The following is a 14,370-nucleotide window of genomic DNA, read 5'->3' as shown; positions in this document are numbered from 1 at the left end:
TAATCATAGGATTTCCTTTCCTTTTTTATTTCTAAACTGTTTAACAGTCACTGGTCTTCATTTGCATTTTCTCTTAATTTAGTTTTTATCTAGTGCCATAACCCTTTTTTTTTTTACTTAGTACTTATACCCACTATCAACCCTAATATTCTCTCAGCAAATCTTCCCCAACTAAATATGTCAAGTAACCTAATCAAATCAGGAAAAATATAAAATAAATGGTTATGTAAAACGAAAGAGCCTTCTGAGGATTAGAATCTTTTTTGTTACAGAGAAGCATATACGTATTCACACATCAGCACACGTACAGTCCGTGTTCACAGATTTAAAAGCTCTCAGTGCTGGTACACACACAGTATGTGTGCAGGATATCCCTGTCTATGGATGCGCATTTGTGTGGAGGTTTTAGGGATGGAAGGCCAGGTTCAGCAAGCATAGAGTCTGAATATTAAAAACTTCACAGTGCTTTAAACATTTGTTTCATTAAATTTACCTTTAAAATTGATATAAGGTTCTTGGCAGTTTGCCAAAGCATTAATCTCTTGATTCCTCATCTAATTTTCTGAGATTCCAGGTAGTATATACCTTCTATACAGGCTTGTATATACACAATTCTTGGCTAAAATACTGCCCCACATGCAAAAGAATTAACTCAGCCATTTTTTCCCGCATTTATTCGTGGACTCATTTATTCATCTCCCTGTAAACATTCCCTAGTTCTGTGGATGGTACCGTGCAGAGGTCCTCAGGCAGCCGAAGCCAGAACTGTGGTGAGCATTCTTACCTCGTTCCTCCCTCACTTCTTGCAGTGAGTCAGTCCTACTGCCTTCCTAAAATCTTGGATTCTTGCACATCCCCTAGTCCAGGGAACCTCTGCTTTTGTCTGGGTTGCTGAAATGCCTCCTAATTCACCTCTTGCTTCCATTCTGACATCTCTTTATTTCTCTGGCCATGTTTCTGTTAAGGTGGCTTTTAAAAAAAATGTTTATTTATTTTAGTTTTGAGAATCCAAAGCAGGCTCCAGGCTCCCAGCTGTCAGCATAGAGCCCGATGCAGGGCTTGAACTCAGGAACCTGAGGTCATGACCTGAGCCTAAGTCAGATGCTTAAATGACTGAGCCACCCGGGAGCTCCTAAAGTGGCTGTTTAACATTCAAATGTTGCTCTGCCTATTTGTAGGATAAAGGCTGATTTCCTTTCCATTATGTCACTTCAAGATTGTTTCCACTCTTCCCTGAGTGTGTTCTCTAGTTAGTTCCTCTACAGCCTAGTTTGTCACCTCTCCTTCGTCACACTCCTGACACCATAGTATGCTTGCCTCTGGCCCCTTCCTCCAGCCAGAAGGCTGGCAACTGCATCCTGGTAAATCCTAGCTCATATTGAGGATTCAGCTCCTATGTCACGTCCTCCTTAAAGACTCTCTGGTCTCCCAGAACTCTACGGCAGTAAATGCCTTATTTGATCCTGGTCTTTGTATCTTACTCATCTAATCATCAGTTCATTTGCCATTTCCCACACTAGAGTATAAGCTGTCGTGGGCTTGGAGTTGGGGTTTCCCTCTTGGTGTTCTGAATCTGATGTAGATTAAGTGCTCAATAAATAGTTGCTGTATGAATGAATGAGTCACCGTTAACCCGTGAAAGGCACCGTGCCAGATGCTGTGGCCACAGAAGAGGAAGCATAGACAACACACACAAATGGCTGAGCCTCTGGGGTATCACACAGACAATATCACTTGGTGAGGAAGTAACTCATCCTTAAAGGATGCTACTGCAGTTCTGTGAGGAGTGCACACTGGGGGAGGATGGCTCCTTGGAGTGGGCGCTTATGCTTCATTTTAAAGGGTGATTCAGACTAGGCTAGGTAGTTACTATTGAAATGTGCTTTAAAATATTTCAGTAATTAGGGGCACCTGGGTGGCTCAGTGGGCTGAGCACCAGGCTCTTGGTTTCGACTCCGGTTGTGATCTTGTGATCCTGTGATTCATGACTTCGAACCCCCCATGAGGTTGAGCCCCACGGTGAGTTTGAGCCCACATGTGAGCTCAAGCCCCACATTGGGCTTGCTGCTCTCAGCATGGAGCCTGCTTCAGATCCTCTGTCCCCTTTCTCTCTCTGCCCCTCCCCCACTCACAAGTGTGAGTCTCTCTCTCTCTCAAAAACAGAACATTGTAAGAAACAACATAACTGGAGTAATTAATCTCACATTATTTCTCAGGTGATTTAGGATTCCTTTTAGCATTTCCTTGTCTTAAAGTCATTTTAAACCCACATTTTACTTACTATATTTAAAAGCTCACGGATGTAAATATAAGTTAATTAGGTAGTACTAAGTTGATTGGATACAATTTTATTTCTTCCCCTAATCTAGAATTTGTCAAGCTCCTTTGGGAAGAGATTTATCTAACAGAAATTATTGTGTATATCTACCTATGTTTTCTGTAACCTTAATAAAATTATCATTGTGATCCTATGGAATATGGAGAAAGTTAAGTTCTCAATCTTTGGTATTTGATAATATTACAGACATTTAATAAGGACAGTATCTGTAGATGGAAGTGAAGACAGCTGCAAATTTAAGCATGTAATTAATAGGAAAAGAGTTTGTAATAATTGTTCAACAAAACACAATCCAAATAGCATTTATACAATTTAAACACAATTTTCTATTCTGGAAGAATAAGGTATATGCGAATTACCTGATTCGGAAGTGAAATTAATCCTATGATAAAGTACTTAGAAGTTTAACTGCCTTTTTGTTACTAATTGTTTTTTATTTTGGCAAAACAAACACATAATATGAGATCTATCTTATTACCGAATTTGTAATTGCACAGTAAATACTGTTAACTCTATGCACATGGTTGTACAGCAGATCTCCAGAACTTTTTCATCTTGCATGATTGAAACTCTATACCCACTGAGCAGCAACTCTTCATTTCCCTCTTCACCAGCCCCTAGCAACCAGCATTCCACTTTCCACTTCTATGAGTTTGACTCTTTAGAACCCTTGTGTAAATGGAATCATGCAGTACTTATCTCTCCATAACTGTAATGTCTCTGTAACTGACATTGGCATAATGTCCTCCAGATTTATCTGTTTTGTAGCATATGACAGATTTCTTTGTTTTAAGGCTGAATAATATTCTGTTTTATGTATATACCGTAGTTTCTTTATTCATTCATCTACTGATGGATGTTTAGAGTATTTCTGTCTCTTGGCCAATGTGAATAATGCTGCAGTGAATACAGGAGCACGCATGTCTTTTCAGGATCCTGTTTGCAATTCTTTTGAATAAATACCCAGAAGTGGGATTGTTGGATCGTTTGGGAATTATATATATATAATTTTTGAGGAAATTCCACACTGTTTTCCATGGTGGCTCCACTATTTTATGTCTACCAACAGTGCACAAAGGCTACATTTTCTCCCATTTCCATGCAAATACTTCTTATTTTCTGCTTTTGTTTGTTTGTTGATAATGACCATCCTAACAGATGTGAAGTGTTACTTCATTGTAGTTTTGATTTGCATTTCCCTAATGATTAGTGATGTTGAGCATTTTTATTTTTGTATGCATGTGGATCATTTATATGGCTTCTGTGCCCATTTTTAAATTGGGTTATTGTTTTTTCCTATTGACTTGTAGGAGTTTCTCATATATTTTGAATACTAACCCCTCATGAGATATATGATTTGCAAATATTTTCCCCCATTCAGAAAGTTGTCGTTCACTCTGTTGATTATTTCCTTTGGTGCACAGAAGCTGTTTTAGTTTCATGTAGTCTCACTTGTCCATTTTGCTTTTATTTCCAGTGCTTTTGGTGTTGTATCCAAGAAATCACTGCCAGAATTACTGTTCTCAAGCTTTTCACCTGTTTTCTTCTAGAAGTTTTATAGTTTTGGGTCTTACATTTAAGTGTTTAATTCATTTTATGTTCATTTTTGTTTATGGTATAAGAAAAGTGTCCAATTTCATTCTTCTGTAATGTGTATATCTGGTTTCTTCAATGCCATTTGTTAAAGAGACTATCCGTTCCCCATTGAGTAGTCTTGTCACCCTTGTTGAAGATCATTTGACCATATATATATACATGGGTTTATTTTTGGGCTGTCTGTTCTCTTCTGTTGGTCTATATGTCTATCCTATGCCAGTATCATACTGTTTGGAATACTGTAGCTTTGTAATATGTTTTAAAGTCAGGAAGTGGGAGACTCTAGCTTAGATTTTCTCAAGAGTGTTTTGGCTATTGTGGGTTTGTGGTTCTTTGTGAATATCAGGATTTAGTTTTTTCTCTTCCTGCAAGAAATGCCATTGAGATTTTGATAGAGATTGTGTTGACTCTGTGGATTGCTTTGGGTAATATGGATATTTTAACAATACTGTGTCTTCCAATCATGAATACAGGTCATCATTCCACTGATTTGTGTTATCTTTAATTTTTTTTTCAGCAGTGTTTTGTAGTTTAAGGTGTACAAGTCTTTTGCCTCATTGGTTTATTGCCAAGTATTTTATTATTTTTGATGCTATTATAAATAGGATTATTTTCTTAATTTCCTTTTGAAATTGTTTGCTGTTGGTGTATAGAGATGCAACTGATTTTTTGTATCCTGCAACTTTGCTGAATTTGTTTATTAGTTCTAACAGTTTTATGTGTATGTGGAATGTTTACCGTTTTATACTTTAAGATTGTGTCATCTGCCTACAGAGATAGAAGTTTAATTTCTGAATTATATTTAGTTTTACAGTAATTTTTATTAGGACAGTTATAATAATAATTTGCCTGTTTATATTTCTTTATGTCTTTTTTTCCCTCCTAAATATGACATATTAAGTTCAAACATGTATTCAAACCCTTTAGACCACAATCTTCCTGGAAGAGGTTTCTATGGGTTAAGAGGATTCAGGGCATAATAACATTTGACCCCTACAAAGCAACTTTATTAAGTATATGTTAATAAGATGACCACTTAACAAGAGAAAACTGAAGCTGAAACTTTTGTGACTTAATTGTATGGCATAATTAATAAGTGGTAATGCCATAACTAAAACTTAGTTTTCTCATCCATGGACTTTGTTGAGTAAATGAACCGACAATGCATATTAACTTAGTAGTGCCACTTTTTTTTCTTGCTGATTTTCCTTTAGTTTTTTAATAATAGACTTTGCTTTTTACACCTGAGCATTAATTAATGTATAGCTTCGGAAAGTGAAATATCTTTTGTAGTAGGGATCAGGTAGCCTGGGACAACCACATTTACTGAGGTAAATGCACAAACAGTTATAGGCATTATGAGCAAGTACTATATAATAGATTTACTTAATATATATTTTTAAAGTTTATTTATTTTGAGAGATAGAAAGAGTTCACGTGTGTGTGTATGTGGGGTGGGCGAGGTGCAGAGGGAGGGAGACAGAGAATCCCAAGTAGGCTCTGTGCTCTCAGCACAGAGCTCCATGTGGGGCTCTATCTCATGAACTATGAGGTGATGACTTGAGCTGAAAATCAAGAGCTGGATGCTCAACCAACTGGGCCACCCAGTTGCCCTACACTTACTTAATATTTTGAATTAAATTGTGTATTCTGGTTATTTTCACTTTATAGAGTTTTCCGTTTTATCTATTTATCAGAACAGTGTTATTTGTGTACATCTATGAATGAAATATACTTAATTGATTTATTTCCACTTACTAAATCCAGTACCAGCATTCTGTGTGGCTTAGTGTAGTTTTCAATCATTAAAGAATTTATTTTTATACTGCTATGAATTATAGTTTTTTTCACTGACACACACTCAACTCCCAAATGATTATTTAGCATCTGAACTGATCCTACTCAGAAGTGCATTGTTTGCATTAATAAAATCTTAATAAATTTTCATTTTTCTAAAGATTCTTGTAATGTTACATTTATCAAGAGCCCTTACATGATTCATGGAAAGTGCTGAATTATGTATTTGACCTTGAGCATTGTTATTTTATTCTAAAGTTGCTTTTATCTGCCTATTCATCAGAATAAACACTGCTTACTTCCACTTAAAATGTATTTTGTTGTGCAAATTTAATATCTATGTTTTCAAATAAATATTTATATATCAGACTTTTTACATCTCTGTTTTGTTTGCAAAGTCACCATCTTTCTTTCTTCATTTAACTTAAGATATGCAAAACCATTTATTATTTATGGAGGATTTGTTGAGACGAGAGTTCACCTGCTGGTAGCTATGACTCTATAATATGGTAATATCTCAGTCTGATTTCAGTCTCCTTCAGAGAGGAGGGAGTTTTTTTTTAAGTTATTGAGTGAAGGTTATAAAGATGACAGGCTGCAGTGGAGGAATTATTCTTGAATTAAGCAGCCTAGGTTCATATGGCACATGTTATGTCTTACAAAAGCAACAGGAAAACCCATTATAGAACGATTCTGACCACTAACCTGAACCAATGAACTAATTGTATCTTTGTTGAAATGGCCTTAGAGATGTCAATCACACAGATCTTGAGGCTGAGCAGCTGATAATTTGCTCTTTCAGTTGACTGATAATTACTTCCAAGAAATTAGACAGCCTTAGTAAGAGGAAAACATAATTGCTTTCCCAGTAATTTTTACTTATGATCAACAGAAATGAAAGAGTAAATAAATGTCTACATCTTGTTGGAAAATTTTATTCTTCCTTCATGTTTTTAACCTTTCAATTTTTTTCAGTTTGAGAAAAATTTTCATTGTGTATGATATTTAGATACCACGTTTATTGGTTGTATTCTAGTGATTATTTAAGATTTCTCTGTTGTCAACTTTGATGTGATATTTGCTATTAAACTGAGCCTGAAAATATTAATAATGTTTCATGTGATCCCATAGCTACATTAACCAGATACCCACTAGCCTGAATCTGAGTATGGGTGACCTATGGATTCCTCAGGAATGAATGAGGAAGGTCCCCATGAGGAGGAAATTTATGAATGCCATATTATTTATCTCTTAATCTTGTTTTATGGTTAGCCCTAATGATTCCATTAAGTACGCTGAAATCCTGGTAATAGAGCCATAAGAAGAAACTTAGGAACAAAAAGTCTTTATAGTGTACAAGTATACATTCTTGTTTAGCAACAGAAGACTCAGGGCTTTGTTTATGGTGTCCATGTCTTTCCTAAAAATCAAAGAATGACCTTATCTGTTTAAAAAATCAAATATATATGTCTTTTTTGTTTTCCTTTTAGCATGTGGAGAAACCCTTCAAGAATCCAATGGCAACCTTTCCTCTCCAGGATTTCCAAATGGCTATCCTTCTTATACACACTGCATCTGGAGAGTTTCAGTGACCCCAGGGGAGAAGGTAGTGCATACCATTGAGAGTTCTTATTTAGTCTTATATAAATATTAAGATTCATCTTCTTTTAAATATAATTTGCTTTATTTTTATTGTTATCTGATTCTTCAAATAATAGACTGAAAACTCAAAAATTTTATAATGGCAATTGTTTAAACTCTGGGAACTTTCTGAGAAATGTACTTTAAAAAATGGTAAATTCTCTAAAAGTGTTGAAATAATACAGATTATGTTCTCAGGCACAATGAAATTAAGTTAAAAATAAGTATTAGATAGATAACTAGAAAATCCCACACGTTTCAAAGTTAAGAAATATATATCAGATATCCAGTTCAACTAAGAAGCAATTATAGGGAAGATGAGAAATTATTTTCAACTATAATGCAACAAAAATACCGAATAGCAAGTCTGTACGATTCAACTAGAGCAGTACTTAGAAGGAAATTCACAACTTAAATGCTCACATTAGCAAATAAAAAATGCCCTAAACTAATGAGTTAGACATCCCTTTTGAGTGACTAGAAACAGAGTAGTAAAGTAAACAGAAAAGTACATAATGGAGGAAGTAATAGATAAAAGATAAAATTAATGAGATGAAAATAGCATTATATAAAGTCTGAGAAAGTTGGTACATTGAGAAAACTTAGCAAAATAGGAACATGGTTGAAAATAGATCAAACAAGAAAAAGAATAACAGAGAAAGCACAATTATCTAATAATCAGAATAAAAAGGTTATCATAACCATAGATGCTCTAGACGCCTAACATTATGCCAATAACTTAAATACGGAGATGAAATGGGAAAATTCTTACAAAATACTGTTGACTTCTAACTCAAGAAGAAAAAAACAACTTGAATACTCCTATAACCACCAAAGAAAATGAATTCCTATTTAATTAAATTATTAGATCTTTTTCAGCAATGAACATTCAGTCTCAGATGGCATAATTGTGAGTTCTAGCCAACATTCAAATAGGTGTAATCCTATATAAACTCTTCCAGGGAATAAAAAGGAAGATCCATTCTGCTATTTATATGGCTAGCAAAAACTTTATAGCATTCCTGACAAGGACAATATAAGAAAGGAAAATTATAATCCAAACTCACAGTTGAATATGGATGTAAAATCCTCTGTACCAAACCAAAGGTAAATGTATATGCGTGTACATGTGTATACACAAACACTATTAGATGTGTCTCTCAGTTAAATCAAGAAGAAATCTCTATTGCTTATTTAACAACAACAAACCCTGAGCAAACTAGGCATAGGATACTTTATTAATCTCAGAAAGAAAATTGACAAAAGTTACTGCAAATATCATTATTCTTGGGAAAATTCTGAAAGTATTTATTTCTATCACACCACTTCTTTTTCAACATTTTTGATGGAAGTCATGGCATAATAAGGATTGAAAAGGAAGAAAGTTTCCCTTATTATATTTAGTTTGGTTATACATTTAAAAATTAGTCAGAAAGGAAATGAATGAATCTATTAACTTCTGGATTCTGTCTTGAATGCTAATCTTAAAAGTCTTCCCAGACCAAGATTGTATTGATATTTATATTTATTTTTGAAACTTATTAAATAATTTCTATCATTTGCTTGTGGCTGATTTATCTGGAATGACTCAAATAGACTTAGAGTTTTGGTGAAAATTCAGTTAAGGTTAAAGAAAGTTTGATATTCCTGATAATTGAATGTTAAGAGGATCATTGGTATGGAGCTGTCCAGGGTGTTGCAAAAACTCAAAATGAAAATTGAATGAAACATTTGTGCGATGTGAAGAGTTTTAAACATAAAAAGTTACAGCTCATTTGGAATACAGGAATGCATACATAATTCTTCATACAGTTGTTTTCCGTTTAAGAACTAAAACTCAGGGTGCCTGGGTGGCTCAGTCGGTTGAGTGTCTGACTTCGGCTCAGTCATGATCTCACAGTCTGAGTTCGAGCCCCGCATCGGGCTCTGTGCTGATGGCTCAGAGCCTGGAGCCTCCTTCTGATTCTGTGTCTCCCTCTCTCTCTGTCCCTTTCCTGCTCATGCTCTGTCTCTCTCTGTCTCAAAAATAAATAAAAACATTAAGAAAAAAAAATTAAAAAAAAAGAACGAAAACTCTATGTTATAATGTAGTTACAGGTGTTGATTAATTTCTGTTTAGATTTCTGAGTAAGCGTTATGAGAATATATTATGAAAGTCAGTCTTAAAAAGGTGCTGAAAAGCAAATATAACATCTGATAAATGAGAGTAAGTTTAAAACTATACATAATTTTGAAAATAAAATTCTAGAATACGAAAAGTTTTGGAACAAGATTAATCAAATTAATCAACTCATAAGAGCAAAATAGTATCAGGAAAAAAATTGTTCTTCCTAACCATATGCAGTACCCATACCATCAGTATTCAAAGTTAATTCACTTTTCTTATCAGTATGAGTACCAATAAAACTGTGTTTTCCAAAATATTGCAAATAGGAAGAAATCAACACATTTATCATCTTTTAAAATTATTTTTCTTAATGTGTATGATGATGAGCAAATAAATTCAATTAAGTGGTCAATGAACAATATCAACTCATTTTTCATTCTATGTTTTTATTATTTTCTTTACTTCAAAATTTGGGTTTATTTGCTATTCTTTTCACTTCTTTGGTTGGAAGTTTAACTCACTAATTCCAAGAATTTTTTTCTTTTCCAATACAAATCTTCAAGGCTATAGATTTCCTTCTAAAAGCTACTTTATCTGAATTTCACTAGCATGACACTGTGTTTTTGCTATTTTTCAATTCTCATTTTCTTCTTTGTCTCTTATTATTTCTTCTCAACCAACATATTTTTTGGTAACATACATTTTCTTATTTGTAAACACATGTTGTTTTTCCAATCAACTTTTTCTTATTAATTTCCCCTCTAGTAACTTCTGATGAGAGATTATAGTATGTAAGGTGTCAGTCCCTGAAATATTTTGAGGCTGGCAGGATGACCTTGGAAGTGGCCAATATTCATGAAGAATAATTATTTCTTTAAAATGTGTTTTGTGCAGTAATTGGATGCAAAGTTCTCTATATATGCATTAGTGTTTTAATTGTGAAGTGTTATATTCTCTAATGATTATTTTTTACTTCATCTATCAAATAGAAAGGTATGCTAATATTTGTCAGTATTCAAAGGAGTTACTAATTTCTCTTTACTTTCTAAAATAAATACTATTTAAAATATATTTTGTTTTATATTATTAAATTTTATATACATGTTATGTTTAGAATATAACATCTTTTTGATAATCAAACTGTTATTATATACTAAATTTCTTTATCTCTAGTTATGATTGAGGTCAATACTCTTATTTTTTTCTGATATCAATAAGGATGCACATTCTTTTGATTTATATTCTTGCCTGATATATATTCATCTTGCTTTAGACATCAGTCATTCTATGATCTTGTGTCTTACGCGTGTCCCTTTTAGAAAGCAAATAGTTTGGTTTAATTTTTTATTTAATTCATGATGGCTAGTTTTGTCTTTAGCTAGAGTGTTTATTGCAGTTACGTTTATTGTGATTACTGATGTATTATTATTTATTTTTTGCATTCTGTATGCTCCACTCTGTTTCTTTTATTTTACTTTTTGCCTTTTTATGTATTGAATTTATGGTTTCATTTATTTTCTCTCTATTGGTTTGAAAGTTTTAAGTGTGTATTTTCATATTTGGTACGCTTTTTCTACCAGTCTTTTTTTTATAAATATTTTTAATGTTTATTCATTTTTGAGACACAGAGACAGAGCATTAGTGGAGGAGGGCCAGAGAGAGAGGGAGACAGAGAATCCAAAGCAGGCTCCAGGCTCTGAGCTGTAAGCGCTGAGCCCGACACCGGGCTCAAACCCAAGAACTGTGAGATCATCACCTGAGCCGAAGTCAGAGGCTTAACTGACTGAGCCACCCAGGCACGGCTCTAGCAGTCTTTTTTTTTTTTTTTCAACGTTTTATTTATTTTTTTGGGACAGAGAGAGACAGAGCATGAACGGGGGAGGGGCAGAGAGAGAGGGAGACACAGAATCGGAAACAGGCTCCAGGCTCTGAGCCATCAGCCCAGAGCCTGATGCGGGGCTCGAACTCACGGACCGCGAGATTGTGAGCTGGCTGAAGTCGGATGCTTAACCCACTGCGCCACCCAGGCGCCCCGCTAGCAGTCTTTTTAATGGAGTCATATTTAATTAGTATTTTTATCCTTCTCCCAAACCGTAAAAATATCCTAAAAAAAGATTACAATTCTCATTATCTTCATTTTTAGATGCTGTTATTTTTGTATTTTTCTTCCAGTTTGTTTCATCCTGACATAAATGAGATATTATTGTTTTTTTGCACTTAACATTTGTGAAACTATGCACAGATGTTTACCAAATTTTTTTATTCTGGTAAAAACACATGGAAAACTTGCTGCCTTAACTATTTTTAAGTGTACAGTTCAGTAGTGTTAAGTACATTCACATTGTGATGACGGTGATTTCCAGAGCATTTCCATTTTGCAAAACTAAAACTCTGTACCTTTTAACCAAGTCCATTTTCCCCACCCCTCAACTCCTGGCAAACACCATTCTGTTTGTTTCTGTGAGGTTGATTACTTTACATACCTCACAGAAGTGGAAGCTTACAGTGTTTGTCTTCTTGTGACTTGCTTATTTCATCTAGCATAATGGTCTCAGAGTTTAACTATGTTTTAGCTTGTGACAGGATTTTCTTTCTTTTTAAGGCTGAATAATATTCCAGTGTATGTGTAGACCGCATGTGTTTATCTGTTCATCCATTGATAGACATTTGAGTTGGTTCCATCTTTTGGCTATTGTCAATGGTGCTACCATGAACATGAGTTGTAGATATCTCTTCACGACAGTCCTTTCCATTCTTGTGGATATATTCCCAGAAGTGGAATTGTTGGATAATTTGGTAGTTCTGTTTTTCATTTTTTGAAGAATTTCCATATTGTTTCCCACAGTGGTCGGATCATTCTACAATCCCACCAACAATGTAGAAAGGTTCCAATTTCTCCACATCTTCACCAGTATGTAGTGTTTTCTGTTTTTGTTTGTTTGTTTGTTTGTTTGTTTGTTTTTTGTTTTGGAAGTCACCATCCTTTTTGGTCAGAGGTAATATCTCATTGCGGGGTTTTCTTTTTTTTTTCTTTTTTTTAATTAACTTTATTATTTTTTAAATTTACATCTAAATTAGTTAGCATATAGTCCAACAATGATTTCAGGCATAGATTCCTTAATGCCCCTTACCCATTTAGTCCACCCCCCCTCCCAAAACCCCTCCAGTAACCCTAACGAGAGAGAAAGGGAGAGAGAGAGTGCACCTGCAAGCAGAGGACTGGGCAGTGGGAGAGAAAGAATCTTAACTAGGCTCCGTGCTCAGCATGGAGCCCAACGTGGGGCTTGATCCCATGGAATCATGACTTGAGCTGAAATCAGGAGTTAGATGCTCTACCTACTGAGCCTCTCATTGTGGTTTTGATTTGCATTTCTCTGACAATTAGTGATGTTGACCATCTTTTCATAAGCTTTTGGCCATTTGTATATCATCTTTGGAAAAATGTTATCTTCAAGTGTTTTGCCCATTTTTTAGCTGGATTCTTTTATTTTTTCTTGTGGAGTTTAGGATTTCTTTATATATTCCGACTATTAACCCTGTATGAGATATATGATTTGCAAATATTTTCTTCTTTTCTGTAGTTGCCTTTGTAACGTGTTGATTATTTGTTTCGCAAAAAAGCCTTTTAGTTTGACATAGCACCGCTTAACTCTTCCTGCTTTTTTTGCTTGTGCTTTTGTGTCATATCCAAGAAATCATTGAATCATTGAAATCATTGAATCATTTTCCTCTATGCTTTCTTCTAGTTTTGGGTTTTGCATTTAGGTCTTTAATTCATTGTTGAATTAATTTTTGCATATGGCTTAAGTTAAAGGTGACTTCATTCTCTGGTACATGAGTATTCATTCTCAATAGCATTTGAAGATTTATCAAATACTTTTATTCATTATTTCTTCTTGCATTTCGGACTTCCATTAAGGCTCATTTTTGTCCTGCCTATGGTTTATACTTTAGATTATTTTTTTATTAGCATTTTTGGGAAGTATTTTTTTCTGTTTGGAAATGTGAAATATTTTTTTTACTTGAATTCATGATAATGTAGTTTCACTGTATATAATTGGCTATACGTTTAACTTTGTGACATATCAAAACTTGCAGAAATACTTTCTTTTTTTAATGTTTGTTTATTTATTTTGAGAGAGAGAGTGCACACGAATGCAAACAAGTGACGGGTAGAAAGAAAGGGAGAGAGAGAGAATCCCAAACAAGCTCTGCACTGCAGAACCCAACACAGGGTTTGATCCCATGAACCATGAGAACATAACCTGAGCTGAAACCAAGAGTCAGGTGCTTAACTGATGGAACCACCCAGGCACCCCGGCAGGAATATTTTCATTTGAAATATTTCTTAATGTAGGATCCTGGAAATTGAAGATACCAAAAGTGATTTAATGACACCTAAAAATTGAATAAATTATAACCATATAAAATAAGTTTACAGGAATTATTATAAAATTACGCTGTTTGCAGATGATTTCTCATGGCAGTTTTTTCAAATTCTAAAATCTCAAGATTTCTCCCATGTAATAAAATGCATTTTAAGTGCGTTGTATAACAATGTGTAATCTCTGCATTTATGTTACTAAACTAGTAAAATTCTGATAAGCATATACAACACATATGAAAAAATTGTCAAGCACCCTACATATGAATATAAAAACATGAATGTTGTATAAATTTAATCAAATGAAATCAAGCCGCATAATTTACAAGATTGCAAATGTTTTGGCTCAGTATTATGAGGATAGTTCAGTATTATAAAATCTGTTATTTTGTCAAATAATTGTATCAAAATGGAAAGAAAAAGCTGGCTAAAAATTTCATAAATGCTGGCAACACTAGAGTTCAATATGTATTTTGAATGACAACGTGATGAATTAAGCATAGCAGG

General features: G+C 34.2%; 1 protein-coding gene across 5 annotated transcripts in view; it reads left to right on the top strand.

Moving 5' to 3' along the window:
• Positions 1 to 14,370, top strand: part of TLL1 (tolloid like 1) — a 213,917-nt gene that overhangs the window by 130,281 nt on the left and 69,266 nt on the right. For all 5 annotated transcript variants that reach the window (XM_023252694.2, XM_023252695.2, XM_045055704.1 and 2 more), the window contains one exon: positions 7,222 to 7,337. In XM_023252694.2, coding sequence (XP_023108462.2) covers positions 7,222 to 7,337 — 116 coding nt within the window. The remainder of the gene's footprint in view (positions 1 to 7,221; positions 7,338 to 14,370) is intronic.

Source organism: Felis catus, chromosome B1, assembly GCF_018350175.1.
Source record: "Felis catus isolate Fca126 chromosome B1, F.catus_Fca126_mat1.0, whole genome shotgun sequence".
NCBI classification, from domain to species: domain Eukaryota; kingdom Metazoa; phylum Chordata; class Mammalia; order Carnivora; family Felidae; genus Felis; species Felis catus.
The sequence above is the reverse complement of the archived record's forward strand: the minus strand, read 5'-3'. Positions and strand labels throughout refer to the sequence as shown.